A 13,980-nucleotide genomic window follows, 5' to 3' on the forward strand; every position below is an offset into this window, starting at 1 on the left:
GCGGCACTCGGCTTCAATCTCCACATGTGACTCCTTCTTCACTAACTGTCTCCTACCTCTCCCTCCAACAGACTGACTGTCTTGTCCCTCAGACCACTGTATACCACTCTCTAACGCCTCTCCCTTCCCTACTTCCTCCACCCACACCCTCTACACAGCTCTCCCCATGCACTGAGAAATCTAATGTTAGATGCAAGTGTTAGAATCCTGGGTAGTGACCCCTCCTTACCCGAGAGCGGGGTATTGCACCTCTGGGGGAGGTGCAATACCTCTGTGGCAACTGAATCACAGGGGCGCCACAGATGGCATGTTTTTATTTATACACAGGAATGTTATTTGTTTTGGTATGTTTGGGTCACATCAGTCTAAAACAGTTGAATATTAAGATTTTGTGGTTTCATTGAACTTGTAAAGATTTTTTTTACCGGCACTGTATTATCAGATACACAATGGTCTATGGCTCATGCATTGTGGCTAGTACTAGTCTCACTGCCGGCAGCACCCGCTGAGGCTTCCATACAGTCACCCGGCTGTCAGTACTGATACGTCATTTAAGTCTCTTACTTGTCACAGTTTCCAGGCGAATCATGCAGCAGACAAAGTCAGCAAAGCTCATCTTCTGGGCATAGTTGGCATATCTGAGGATCATGATATTCAGCACAGCGTCACTGACCACGAGACCTGAAAACGCACAGACATGGGGAATGTGACAGGAGGAACAGCAGGAGTACAGCTCAGGGAAGGATTTTTGCATTTATGATAAGACAGAAGTCGACTCAAAAAATACAGCAAAGAATAATTTCCCCATTAACTGACATTAAGCAGAGATTAGAAAGCAGCAGAACCGCTTATTAAGTAATAATTATGGCAACCCATTACACAGGAACAGTTTATGGCTTATTTACAGGAGTCACTACCTGGGAAATGAGCGTTTGTAGCGCTATCAACTTGTGACGGCTGAAAAATCACCATCATTGGCAGCACATTGCTCCATGTAAACAGGACATGCGCTGCCGATCACATGATGTTCCCTGTGCACAGAACGATCTTATTAACGATTGTCCTGCGCACATAGAATGTTCATCAGCAGGTAGCAGAATTCCAGTAAACGAAAAGGGATCGGTGGACAGGTTATGTAAATGTCGCCCATATGGTCCTTGTAAAAGTCAATTCTGGAGACTACAAAAAGCCTTAGACAGGGGGATAATGGAAGAACAGAAATGGTAATAGCACCTGCACACTTAGGTCCAAGAGGGTCCGACATCCTCTCTGCCATACAAGAAGATATCAGCTAAATGCCGTAAATGGCAGGTGGGAGCCCTTTTACAGACTTTGAATTGGGGCAAAGTAAGAAATAAGTCCTGGATCTCAAGCCCATAATGACCCTCACTCGGTGTCACACACACAGGGGCCCAGGAAACTGACAGATGATGGGATTCTGCTGACTCTTCACAGTTTAGAGCAGTCCATGACATGATGAAAATACTGGAGCCAACAACATTTTTTTTCCTAACATAATAGATGTACCATGAAATCAAAAATAGTTTTTCATTTCTGTCATCTATTACAAGAACAGGGGCTCTATCCAACCACTTGTAGCAGAGTTCCAAAAATTGCATAAAACTTACAGAACTGTTCTACAAATGAATGATGAGAGCTGCACGTGCCCGGCCACCTCTGTGATTCCAGCAGGAGGCAATAGGGGTGCTGTTCTCAAGACTGATGTGGGTCCCAATGGGGGAACATGAATGTATCACATATGTTCTGTGGATGTAACATATACGTGTCAAATGGGAGAAACCTTGCAACTGTATTCTCACCTGAACGTATGGAATATAAATTCAGCCCGTGCCCTACCCCAGAGTATACTGAACCCCCTACAAGGCGAAGGATTGGATTTATGGGACGTATAAAAGGAATATACAGTGACATTAGAAATTTCACGAAATAAGCAGTAAATGAAGCTCCTAAATCATCCATGGAATTCACCCTGCAGTATCCATAAACCAAACCTATCTTACTGATTGTAACAAATCCTGTAAAAGCCTCCACAACCTCGTGAGTCAGGATCTGCATAGAATTGAGCGGTCGTCCCCCCATGAATGACGATTAATGTCCTTACACAGCGATCGTCCCTCAATGAACCCTGAAAACTCAATATCATTAAAGTCAAACTCTGCTGCGGCCGATCCATCAGCATTATAAGAAGTTGTTCTTCTACAAGTCTAAGAAATCGCCTTGTCTGTTCCCTGGAAGAAAGAATCCATCCTTATTTTCTAGCCTAAAGATCTGGGACTTCTGTGATTTATAGACTGGCAGCAGATGGGAAGGTTGCACCGCGCTAATGTCATTCACCCTGGTGAGGGTAACCTTTTTCAATGTGATGATTTAAGAATCTAATGTTTAATGAGTATATCATTTAATAATTCAGGAAACAACAAAAATTTAACACAAATGATGTACCAGTATCTTGTATGGCTTTTACCAAGCCAGACCGATCAATGAATCCAGCTTGGCTCAGATCAATTGTTTTGAATAGATTCTGAAAAAAAAAATTATTAAAGATATAATATATGTGTTTTAAGAAAATGATCAAGCAAAATATACCGCAATAATGTTCAATACTATAATTACGTACAAGAATATAACTACTAACTATAATACTGCCCCTCTGTACAAGAATATAATTACTATAATACTGCCCCTATGTACAAGAATATAACTACGATAATACTGCCCCCTATATACAAGAATATAACTACTATAATACTGCCCCTATGTACAAGAATATTACTACTATAATACTGCTCCTATGTACAAGAATATAACTGCTATAATACTGCCCCTATGTACAAGAATATAACTACTATAATACTGACCCCTATGTACAAGAATATAACTGCTATAATACTGCCCCTATGTACAAGAATATAACTATTATAATACTGCTCCTATGTACAAGAATATAACTACTATAATACTGCCCCTATGTACAAGAATATAACTACGATAATACTGCCCATATGTACAAGAATATAACTACTATAATACTGCCCCTATGTACAAGAATATAACTACGATAATACTGCCCCTATATACAAGAATATAACTACGATAATACTGCCCATACGTACAAGAATATAACTACTATAATACTGCCCCCTATGTACAAGAATATTACTGCTATAATACTGCCCCTATGTACAAGAATATAACTGCTATAATACTGCCCCTATGTACAAGAATGTAACTACTATAATACTGCTCCCTATGTACAAGAATATATCTACTATAATACTGCTCCCTATGTACAAGAATATAACTACTATAATACTGCCCCTATATACAAGAATATAACTACGATAATACTGCCCATATGTACAAGAATATAACTACTATAATACTGCTCCCTATGTACAAGAATATAACTACTATAATACTGCCCCTATGTACAAGAATATAACTGCTATAATACTGCCCCTATGTACAAGAATGTAACTACTATAATACTGCTCCTATGTACAAGAATATAACTACTATAATACTGCTCCCTATGTACAAGAATATAACTACTATAATACTGCTCCCTATGTACAAGAATATAACTACTATAATACTGCCCCTATGTACAAGAATATAACTACGATAATACTGCTCCCTATGTAAAAGAATATTACTACTATAATACTGCCCCTATGTACAAGAATATAACTGCTATAATACTGCCCCTATGTACAAGAATGTAACTACTATAATACTGCCCCTATGTACAAGAATATAACTGCTATAATACTGCCCCTATGTACAAGAATGTAACTACTATAATACTGCCCCTATGTACAAGAATATAACTACTATAATACTGCTCCTATGTACAAGAATGTAACTACTATGTGGGGTACAGCACGCAAGCATCCCATAAGCAAAGCATCACAGAAGATAAGCATCCAGCAAAACGGCAGTTATACATGGCAGTTAGTCAGGGCAGGAGTCAGGTAACCCACACCTTGCCTTCCCCTTTAACCATGTGCTTTATTTTTATCCTCCTGTGATCCCTTGCCATCCACATTCATCACCCTATCCCCCCTCCATCACGACTCATACACATCAGCCCCTCTATACTTCCCTCTCCCATGTACAGCTCCCACACACTCCTCACCTTCCTGAGAAACCTCAGCCCATCTTGCCCAAACACATCGCAGAAAAAAACTACTTACAATTCCAACAACTATTGGCTCTTTATCTTCCTTCTCCTACTGATTTCAGGGGACATCTCCCCCAACCCTGGTCCACCATCCCCCAACCTCGACCCCTACCCTACCTCATATCGAAACCACAATAATCTGATTAACATTACTTGCACTCCCTCATCTCAATCTTTTAATTGTGCCCTCTGGAATCCACGGTCTGCTAGTAACAAGCTTCCTTTCCTACACAACTACTTTCTGAACAACTCTCTTAATCTGTTGGCCCTCACTGAAACCTGGATTCAGGATTCTGACACTGTCTCTCCTGCTGCCATTTCCTACGGTGGCTTACAATTCTCTCACTCCCCGAGACCCACAAACAGACCTGGTGGTGGAGTTGGCATACTCCTGTCCCCACAATGCACTTTCCAGGTCATCCCCCCAGTCCCATCACTCTTATTCCCTTCTTTTGAGGTCCACACCATCAGGCTCTTCCGTCCCCTCTCCCTCAGGGTAGCGGTCATATACCGGCCCCCAGGCTCACCCACCCTCTTCCTTGACCACTTTTCAGCCTGGCTGCCACACTTCATGTCCTCAGAACTACCAACCCTCATCCTGGGAGACTTCAACATCCCCATTAACAGCCCTAATTCCACATCTGCATCCCAGCTTCTATCACTAACCACTAGAGTTGAGCGATACCGTCCGATACTTCAAAGTATCGGATCGGAATGGATCGGCCGATCTTTAAAAAAAGTATCGGTATCGCCGATTCCGATACCGGAAGTCCCATTCAAGTCTATGGGACTTCCGGTATCGGAATAAGAAAAACCCTGTTTTTGCCTTGTACAGCCTCTCTGGGGTCTGTACGGGCCTTTCGGGGGGTCTGTGCAGGCTCCGGTGGTCTGTGCCGGCCTGCCGGGGGGCTGTGCCGGCCTGCCGGTGGTCTGTGCAGGCTCCGGGGGGCTGTGCCGGCCTGCCGGGGGGCTGTGCCGGCCTGCCGGTGGTCTGTGCAGGCTTCGGGGGTCTGTGCAGGAATTTCCCACACAGCAATGGCATAAAGTGAGACTAGGGACTTTTTTTTTTTTTAAGTGGCGGAGGAATACAGTGCGGAAGGATACCTACCTTCCGTCATTGGATTCCTGCAGCCCGTAGAGAACGGCAGCATCATCTGATGCTGCAGTTCTCTACCCAAGATCGTCGTGGGACACACTCGTGGACTGCTTCGGATCGTGGGTGAGTATTTTTGTGGTTTGTTATGTTAATATTTATTCCGGAAAAGACAATGGCTTCGGGGAACAATGTGACAAGTATTGGTAAGTATGTTACTCTATGTTATATGTACTGTATGTCTATGTATGTATTGTATGAATGTATTGTATGTATGTAGTATATATGTGGTATGTATGTAGTATGTATGTAGTATGTATGTAGCATGCATGTAGCATGCAGTATGTATGTAGCATGCATGTAGTATATATGTAGTATGTATGTAGCATGCATGTAGTATGTATGTAGCATGTAGCATGTATGTAGTATGTATGTAGTATGTATGTGGTATGTATGTAGCATGTAGTATGTATGTAGCATGCATGTAGTATGTATGTAGCATGCATGTAGTATGTATGTAGTATGTATGCAGTATGTATGTAGCATGCATGTAGTATGTATGTAGTATGTATGTGGTATGTATGTAGCATGTAGTATGTATGTAGCATGCATGTAGCATGCATGTAGTATGTATGTAGCATGCATGTAGTATATATGTAGTATGTATGTAGCATGTAGTATGTATGTAGCATGCATGTAGTATATATGTAGTATGTATGTAGCATGTAGTATGTATGTAGCATGTAGTATGTATGTAGCATGTAGTATGTATGTAGTATTTTTTTTTTTTTTTTTTTTTAACATTTAACACATTAGCCGGATGATGGGACTACTACTGTCCCATCATTGGCTAATGTGTCAATCACTGTCATGGTAGCAGGCATCGCCAGATGGGACTTGTAGTCCCATCGGACGATGCTTGCACAGCCCCCCGGCAGGCCGGCACAGCCCCCCGGCAGGCCGGTACAGACCCCCACAGGGTGCACAGACCACCGGCAGGCCGTCACAGCCCCCCGGTAGGCCGGTACAGACCCCCACAGGGTGCACAGACCACCGGCAGGCCGGCACAGCCCCCCGGCAGGCCGGTACCGACCCCGGGCAGTCCACACAGCCCCCCGGCAGGCCGGCAGAGACCCCCGGAAGGCCCGAAATGACGGCGCATCATGATGCGCACACACCGCGCATCATGATGACGTCAGGCCGTCAATCAACTTTGAACTTCCGATTCCGATGCCGAATTCCGATATTGAAAAAATATCGGAAGTCGGTATCGGAATTCCGATACAGCAAGTATCGGCCGATACCCGATACTTGCGGTATCGGAATGCTCAACACTACTAACCACCTCTCTAGGCCTCTCACAGCTTTCAACCTCTGAGACACATAAGGACGGTAACACCCTTGATCTGGTCTTCTGCCGGCTCTGTTCAATCTCCCACCTAAACAACTCACCGCTTCCACTCTCTGACCACAACATTCTCTCCTTCACGCTCACAAATCCTCGCCCACCCCAGCTCATTCCTACCTACCACACAGTCAGAAATCTACAAGCTATTAACCCTCAGACACTTTCAGATTCCCTACACTCATCTCTGTCCCCAATCTCCTCTCTTTCCTGTCCTAATCTGGCTGTTCATCACTACAATGACACTCTTAGAAGCACCCTTGACCAAGTAGCTCCCCTCACCCTCAGAACCTCCAAACACAGAGTAAAAGAGCCCTGGCTCACATCGCAAACTCAACTTCTCCAGCGATGCTCCAGGAGTGCTGAACGCCTATGGAGAAAAACCCGCACACCAGAAGACTTCATCCACTTCAAATTTATGTTAAGAACCTATAACGCTGCCCTTCACCTTGCCAAACAGACCTACTTCACCACCCTGATCTCCTCACTAGCCAACAACCCCAAGAAACTTTTTGACACTTTTCACTCCCTCCTCAGACCAAAAGCACAAGCCCCTATCACAGACATTTGTGCTGATGACCTGGCCTCCCACTTTACAGAAAAAATAGATAATATCCGTCAAGAAATCTGCTCCCAACCACCAAGTGCTGTGACTCCCATCCCTTCCTACATCTCCCCTGGCTCACTCTCCACATTTGATCCCATAACAGAAGAAGAAGTCTCCAGACTCCTCTCTTCTTCTCGTCCGACTACATGCACTACCGACCCCATTCCCTCACATCTCCTCCAGTCTCTCTCTCCAGTCGTCACAACCCACCTAACTACAATCTTTAATCTCTCCCTCTCCTCAGGCATTTTCCCATCCTCCTTCAAACACGCCATCGTTACTCCACTACTAAAGAAACCTGCTCTCGACCCATCCTGCACAAACAACTACAGACCAGTCTCCAATCTCCCCTTCATCTCTAAACTTTTGGAACGCCTAGTTTACTTCCGCCTTACCCGTTACCTCTCCATTCACTCCCTTCTAGACCCTTCACAGTCCGGCTTCCGCCCCCTACATTCGACTGAAACTGCACTCATCAAAGTGACCAATGACCTTCTGACAGCAAAACGTAACGGTGACCACTCTCTGCTCATTCTTCTTGACCTATCTGCAGCTTTCGATACTGTTGACCACCATCTCCTACTCTCTAGGCTCCAGTCACTAGGCATTAAGGACACTGCACTCTCCTGGTTCTCTTCCTATCTCTCTGACCGCTCCTTCAGTGTTTTGTTCTCTGGCTCCACGTCATCTCCTCTTCCTCTTGCTGTCGGGGTACCTCAGGGCTCAGTCCTTGGCCCCCTTCTTTTCTCTCTCTACACGGCCCCAATTGGACAGACCATCAGCAGATTTGGCTTTCAGTACCATCTTTATGCTGATGACACACAACTATATACGTCTTCCCCCGACCTTACCCCCGCTGTACTACAGAACGCCAGTGACTGTCTGTCACTCGACTATCCCCTCTCCAGTCCATACTCAATGCAGCAGCCAGGATCGTCCATCTGGGTAATCGGTACTCGGACGCGTCCGCTCTTCGCCAGTCCTTACATTGGCTGCCCATTCGTTATAGGATCCAATTCAAAGTACTTGTTCTCACCCACAAAGCTCTCCACAGTGCGGCACCCCCTTACATCTCTTCTCTCATTTCTGTCTATCGGCCTAGCCGATCGCTGCGCTCTGCAAACGACTTTCGACTAACCTCTGCACTAATCCGTACCTCCCACTCCCGACTCCAAGACTTCTCCCGTGCTGCTCCTATCCTCTGGAATGCTCTACCCCAAGAAATCAGGACTATCAGGCGCTCCCTCAAAACACACCTGTTCAGAGTGGCCTATCACATTCACTAATCAAAGTCATTCTCTGTGTAAGTGTGCGTGCGTAGCCCATTCACTATCTCCATCCATCCTTCACTCCTGCAAGATGGCTGGACCTTCATTGTAAATACACCATTGTAAATACACACCTGTACTCTGTATCTCCCTCACCTCATTGTAGATTGTACGCTCTCACGAGCAGGGTCGTCTTATTTTGCTTTAATTATTGTATTATTGTTAGCGTTGTTACTTATGACTTGTGTTTTGAAACTGTTAAACTGTAAAGCGCTGCGGAATATGTTGGCGCTATATAAATAAAGATTATTATTATTATTATTATTATTACTATAATACTGCTCCTACAAGAATATAACTACTATAATACTGCTCCTATGTACAAGAATATAACTACTATAATAATGGCCCTATGTGCAAGAATAAAAGTGCTATGAAACTGTATTTGTTTTGCAGTAAATGCTTATTTCACCTTAAACTTATTCAGCCGTTTCCAAAGGCGGGCAAATTCATCCAGACTGAGTCTTCCATTTCCATGCAACTGAAGTTTAGTTAAGTTCCACAGTTGTTCTTCCTCGTTTGTGTGCATTGCCTATAGATTGTGCTGTTCTCACATTTTGCTTACAGTGTGTTAGTTAATATCTATGATATGAAAACATGTTGAACTGATTATGGGAGTTTTCGTATTGGTATTTGTTTTAGTTTTACTAAGAGAGTGAACATTGAAACATAAATCTCTACTCTTCCTAAAGAGGTTCTGCAGCAGCTGGAACAATATGCTGTATCCAATAATACACACCAGACTAAGCAGACTAGTTAGGGGACACATGGACGCTCTTTGCCAGTCAGTGTGAACATCTGTTAATGGGAAGTTTCCTACTGGTAATAAATATGAGTAAAGACTACTCCGAATCTTTAAGCATGGCCGCCTCTGTGAGCTGCAGGAGAAAATGGTGCAGGCCCCAAGTGCAGCAAGCATTGTGACTGCCTCTACCATCAAGGAAATTCCCTTTAACCCTTAAATTACCTGAAACAACCTTTAGCCCCTCCACTACCATAGATTACTAGATAAGTAATTGTTATCATGTTCTCTTACCTAGCGCTATAGTGAAATGGGCACTATCCTTCTTACTACTTTCGACCAATGCAGGTTCATTTTTAGTATGTTTGCTACTTTTATACCTTCTATATGTTATAACGCAACAATTAGTAGATCCGCTATCCAATATGGATCCTGGAGCAGAGTATATAATACCTATTCCTTCCCTTTTCTCTTGTGATGAATATTAGTTTTACAAAGTCATGTATGACAGTATTATTCATTTCATTGTCTGGTCAATGAAGCCAAGTACACTACTGTACTATCTTATTGAATGTCTGCCTTAGGCTAGTTTCACACTAGCGTTTTGGAGCGCAGCGACGGCCTGCGCACGGCCACCGCTAAGCCCTGCCCCCTGCCGCGCCCCCGCCGGTAGCTCCGCCCACCGGCGCATGACGCTGCATGCGCCCTGCGTCCCCTATCTTTATCACAGGGGGCGCAGGCCGTGCGCAGTATGCGTTTGGCGGCGCATGCATCCTTTTGATGCGCCAAACGCAACCTGCTGCAGTTTGGTTGTGTCGACGCACCGTCAAAAAGGCGCATGCGCCGCCAAACGCATACTGCGCACGGCCTGCGCCCCCTGTGATAAAGATAGGGGACGCAGGGCGCATGCAGCGTCATGCGCCGGTGGGCGGAGCTACCGGCGGGGCGCAGCAGGGGGCGGGGCTTAGCGGCGGCCGTGCGCAGGCCGTCGCTGCGCTCCAAAACGCTAGTGTGAAACTAGCCTTAGAGAGAATTGGCTTAATTGCTGCCTTCCTTTACCCCAGGTCAGCCTCCAAAAGCCTTCACCTCACTGTGTGTGCAGATGCACTAACACGTAACACCTGTCTGCTGCTATTCCTGAGCAAGCTCTGCGCTGGCTTGTACCATTTCCATAGCGGAATTCCCCTTAATAGATGGTTCTAGCACTTGCTGGACTTTTTGGGTGTCCTGAATACTACTTCACATCTATTTAACCACCTTCTTTGAAGGTCTTTGTAATGCCGGCATCCCTGCATGGTTCTTCTCTCTTCCCCCAACAGGGAAGTCAATATGCTCACCGCCATGGCCGCTTGGCGGCATCTCGTGCTCCAGCAGCCAGGGCTCATACACATCGCGCGGGTCTCCCGGCAATATGCTTATGGGGCAGTGAACGCACTCAGGAAATGCCCCAGCCTATACCTCCCTGTAGCAGGTGCCTGAACAACTTCAGTACCTATTGTGTCTCTAAATACTAGTCCACTGACCGGTCCCTGTTCCTGAACCTGTTCTCTGTGCTGCACCAGTACCTGTCCAGTGATCCTAAGCCCGTCCTCTGATCCAACCATTATGTCTGTACCTGAACCAGTTCTGTCTGAACACTCCAGACACTCAGAGTCCATATCTGCCTCCCTGACCCCTCGGGTCAGCTGCTGCAATACTGGGGACTGCCCTGCAGTGGTACCTGGTGGCTACCTGTAGCACATGCCTAACCTCACCATCAGAGGCTCTAGTGAAGAACCAGATAGTTGCTTAGTTACGCCGCTCCAGAGTAAGCAGGGTGACAATCTTTATGATCCCATAAATGATTGATTTAGGGGCAATTTTACAAGCATTAATGTCCTTGATTGTAAAGTCCTTTTGATGCAAACCAATAATGACGGCACGTGTTTCCCTGCAAGATATTCATGTTCAACAGAAGAAGACAATGTTTTCAAGCACCAGCTCCCTTTTAAAGCAGCCAGTCTGCTCTTACAATTCAATCAGCATGATTGGGTGATATCAGCTGCCTTGTCCTTGTTAACACTTTCTATGGAACTAATGAGAAGATCACTGAAATGATGTAAATAGGACATTTTCTAACTGGGCTGAAATTCAATTGAAATGTGGTTTTGTGATTTTCCTGGCAAGTTTTGACATCTGATCACTTTTCATAAAGATCCAGAATTAATATAAATTGTCACAAAAAAAAAAAAGTGAAACAGCAAAGTTTGTGAAAAACAAAATTGGTGTCAATGTTAAAATGTTTGGTCTCAACTGTATATGTGTGTTTGTGCATCAGTATATACGTGTGTGTACATGAGTGTTTCAGGAGTCCACTGTTACTTTTTTCTCTAGGATCAGCTCTGGGCTACAGTAAAAGATACATCCATTAGCATTAGCATCCCTCGGCATGAGTCCAGGCTGAATTGTCCTTTGTCCGCTACAAATGGATCCAAAAATGAAAAGGAAGAAGAATTATTGCAGGTTGTACAAATCAAGGAAAAGTCATACATAATTGGAGAAAGGATTGTAAGCACAAGTGTCAAAAATCGCCATCATAGTCATCATCAACTACTGTCCAAAATTGACATGGGAACCCAATTTTAATGCAAATTAGCACGGTCACCACCATTTTTTTTTATAATTTTTTTTAAAATCAAATAGTTTTTATTGAAGAAAATGAGAAGGATAACAAAACATACATAGGCATGTATAAACATATCAGCAATATTACTTTTTTTTTTTTATAATTTAATTTGTGGGATCAAAAATATTGAACTTTGTGAAGGTTCATGATAATTATAGGTAACAATGTAAAGACACTGAGCAAGCAGAGGATGCTGGGAGATTTCAGCTCTGAATCTTAAAGAGTTGTGATTTTAGCTCTGAAATATAATGCAGACTCGGGAGAGAAGCTTTGCAAGATATCTATTGTGTGACTAGGACAAATGTTCCCCAGCCCCTTCTAGGGTTTATATACAGTAGTTCCATGCAGCACTAAAAATCAAATGTCCGGCCCGCGTGACTTCTGATCTGGAGAGCGGGCAGGCAACGTGTGTCTGCTGTGGAGGGGCCACACACAAGTTATTTGGCTTCTTAAGGAGCTCTCACTTCAGTGAGTTTGAATGTGACTTGCAACAATGGAATTGACAATTGTGAAACCCTAGATGGTGGCTCGATTCTAACGCATCGGGTATTCTAGAATATGGCCAGCGGGGGTTATACTCACCTTCTGACGGCCCCCGATCTCCTCTCCACGCTCCCGGCATCTTCCGGTCCCAGTAATGCTTAGCGCGAAGGACCGGAGATGACGTCACTCTTACGAGAGCGCAACGTCATCAGCGGTCTTTCGCGCAAAGCATTACTGGGACCGAAGATGCCGGGCGCGTGGTGAGAGGACAGAAAGAGTCCAGGGGCCGTCGGAAGGTGAGTATATCACTATTTTTTATTTTAATTCTATTTTTCACAGGTGTATGGTACCCAGGGTCTGGAGGAGAGTCTCCTCTCCTCCGTACCCTGGTACCATCCGCACATTGAGCACTGCGCCGTCACCTCCCAGCTGCGTCGCCGCTGACCTCTGTGCAGCAGGAGATGACCTGCGGCAACCGTCGGAAGATTAGCGGCTAGCGCATCAGATCTCCCGGCGGTAGCGGTGGCGTGTGTCGTTCGAATTCCATGCCAATTCGCGGCCGGACTGCTACTGTCGCTGATTGGTCGTGCCCGGCCGGCCGCGACCAATCAGCGACGCGGGATTTCCGTTACAGACAGACGGACAGAATTAGACGATTATATAGTAGATTTTTTCTTCAAACAGTTACGTTAGGTCATGTAATTCCTTCCTGGCTCCTTTCCGTTTTTTGCATTTTCGCTTTTTTTCTTTCCTAGAGCCAGAACTTTATTTTTTCCATCGATATATAGGAAGTACAATTCTACAATTGTTTTTTGGATTTTGCATAAAAATTACTAAGCATATGCTTCCCCAGGTCAGTACGAATACAGACATAACATGCATAATATTTTTTTTCTTATTTAAGTGGTAAAAAAAATTGTAAATTTGAAAAAAATAAATAAATAAAAGTCTCGCCATTTTCCGAGATCCAAAACATTTTCAAATTTTGGTCAATGAGGCCGAGTGAGAGCATATTATTTGTGCCCATCAGATCATCTGTGTTACATACAGTGCAATATTGCTGTAGGTTGCAAAAATCATTGTCCCCCATGAACACCAGAAGCTAGCGTTCACAGGAGCTCCCGCGTGACAGACCCCAGGCCGTGATGGTGGCCTATAAATGCCTCGTGATCACATCACGGGGGCACCAATAGGCACAAAGGGTGCTGCGTCCCCCTGCTGGCACACTGTAGATGCCGCTGTCAGAGGATACAATTACGACTTACCTGTGATAACCTCGTCATTCAGCAGACTGTGGAGGTGCTCCGCGTACATCTCTGAGCTCTAGGCAAAATTCAAGAGATTTACATGTTCACAGATTTTAATTTATACGACTGTCTTTGATTATCTAAGATAAGATAATCCTTTAATCGTCCCACCATGGGGAAATTCAGAATCTACATTCACGATAATG

The 13,980-nt window shown here is 44.5% G+C and overlaps 1 protein-coding gene across 1 annotated transcript in view; it reads right to left on the bottom strand.

Moving 5' to 3' along the window:
- Positions 1-13,980, bottom strand: part of LOC141060084 (calpain-13-like) — a 173,378-nt gene that overhangs the window by 24,366 nt on the left and 135,032 nt on the right. The window contains exons 23-27 of the mRNA XM_073556361.1: positions 13,793-13,850; positions 11,782-11,837; positions 9,050-9,118; positions 2,464-2,542; positions 565-681 (exon numbers count right to left, since the gene is read on the bottom strand). Of these exons, the coding sequence (XP_073412462.1) occupies positions 565-681; positions 2,464-2,542; positions 9,050-9,118; positions 11,782-11,837; positions 13,793-13,850 (379 nt within the window). The remainder of the gene's footprint in view (positions 1-564; positions 682-2,463; positions 2,543-9,049; positions 9,119-11,781; positions 11,838-13,792; positions 13,851-13,980) is intronic.

This window comes from Dendrobates tinctorius, unplaced genomic scaffold (assembly GCF_039654945.1).
Source record: "Dendrobates tinctorius isolate UK_male_01 unplaced genomic scaffold, ASM3965494v1 ptg000232l, whole genome shotgun sequence".
NCBI classification, from domain to species: Eukaryota; Metazoa; Chordata; class Amphibia; order Anura; family Dendrobatidae; genus Dendrobates; species Dendrobates tinctorius.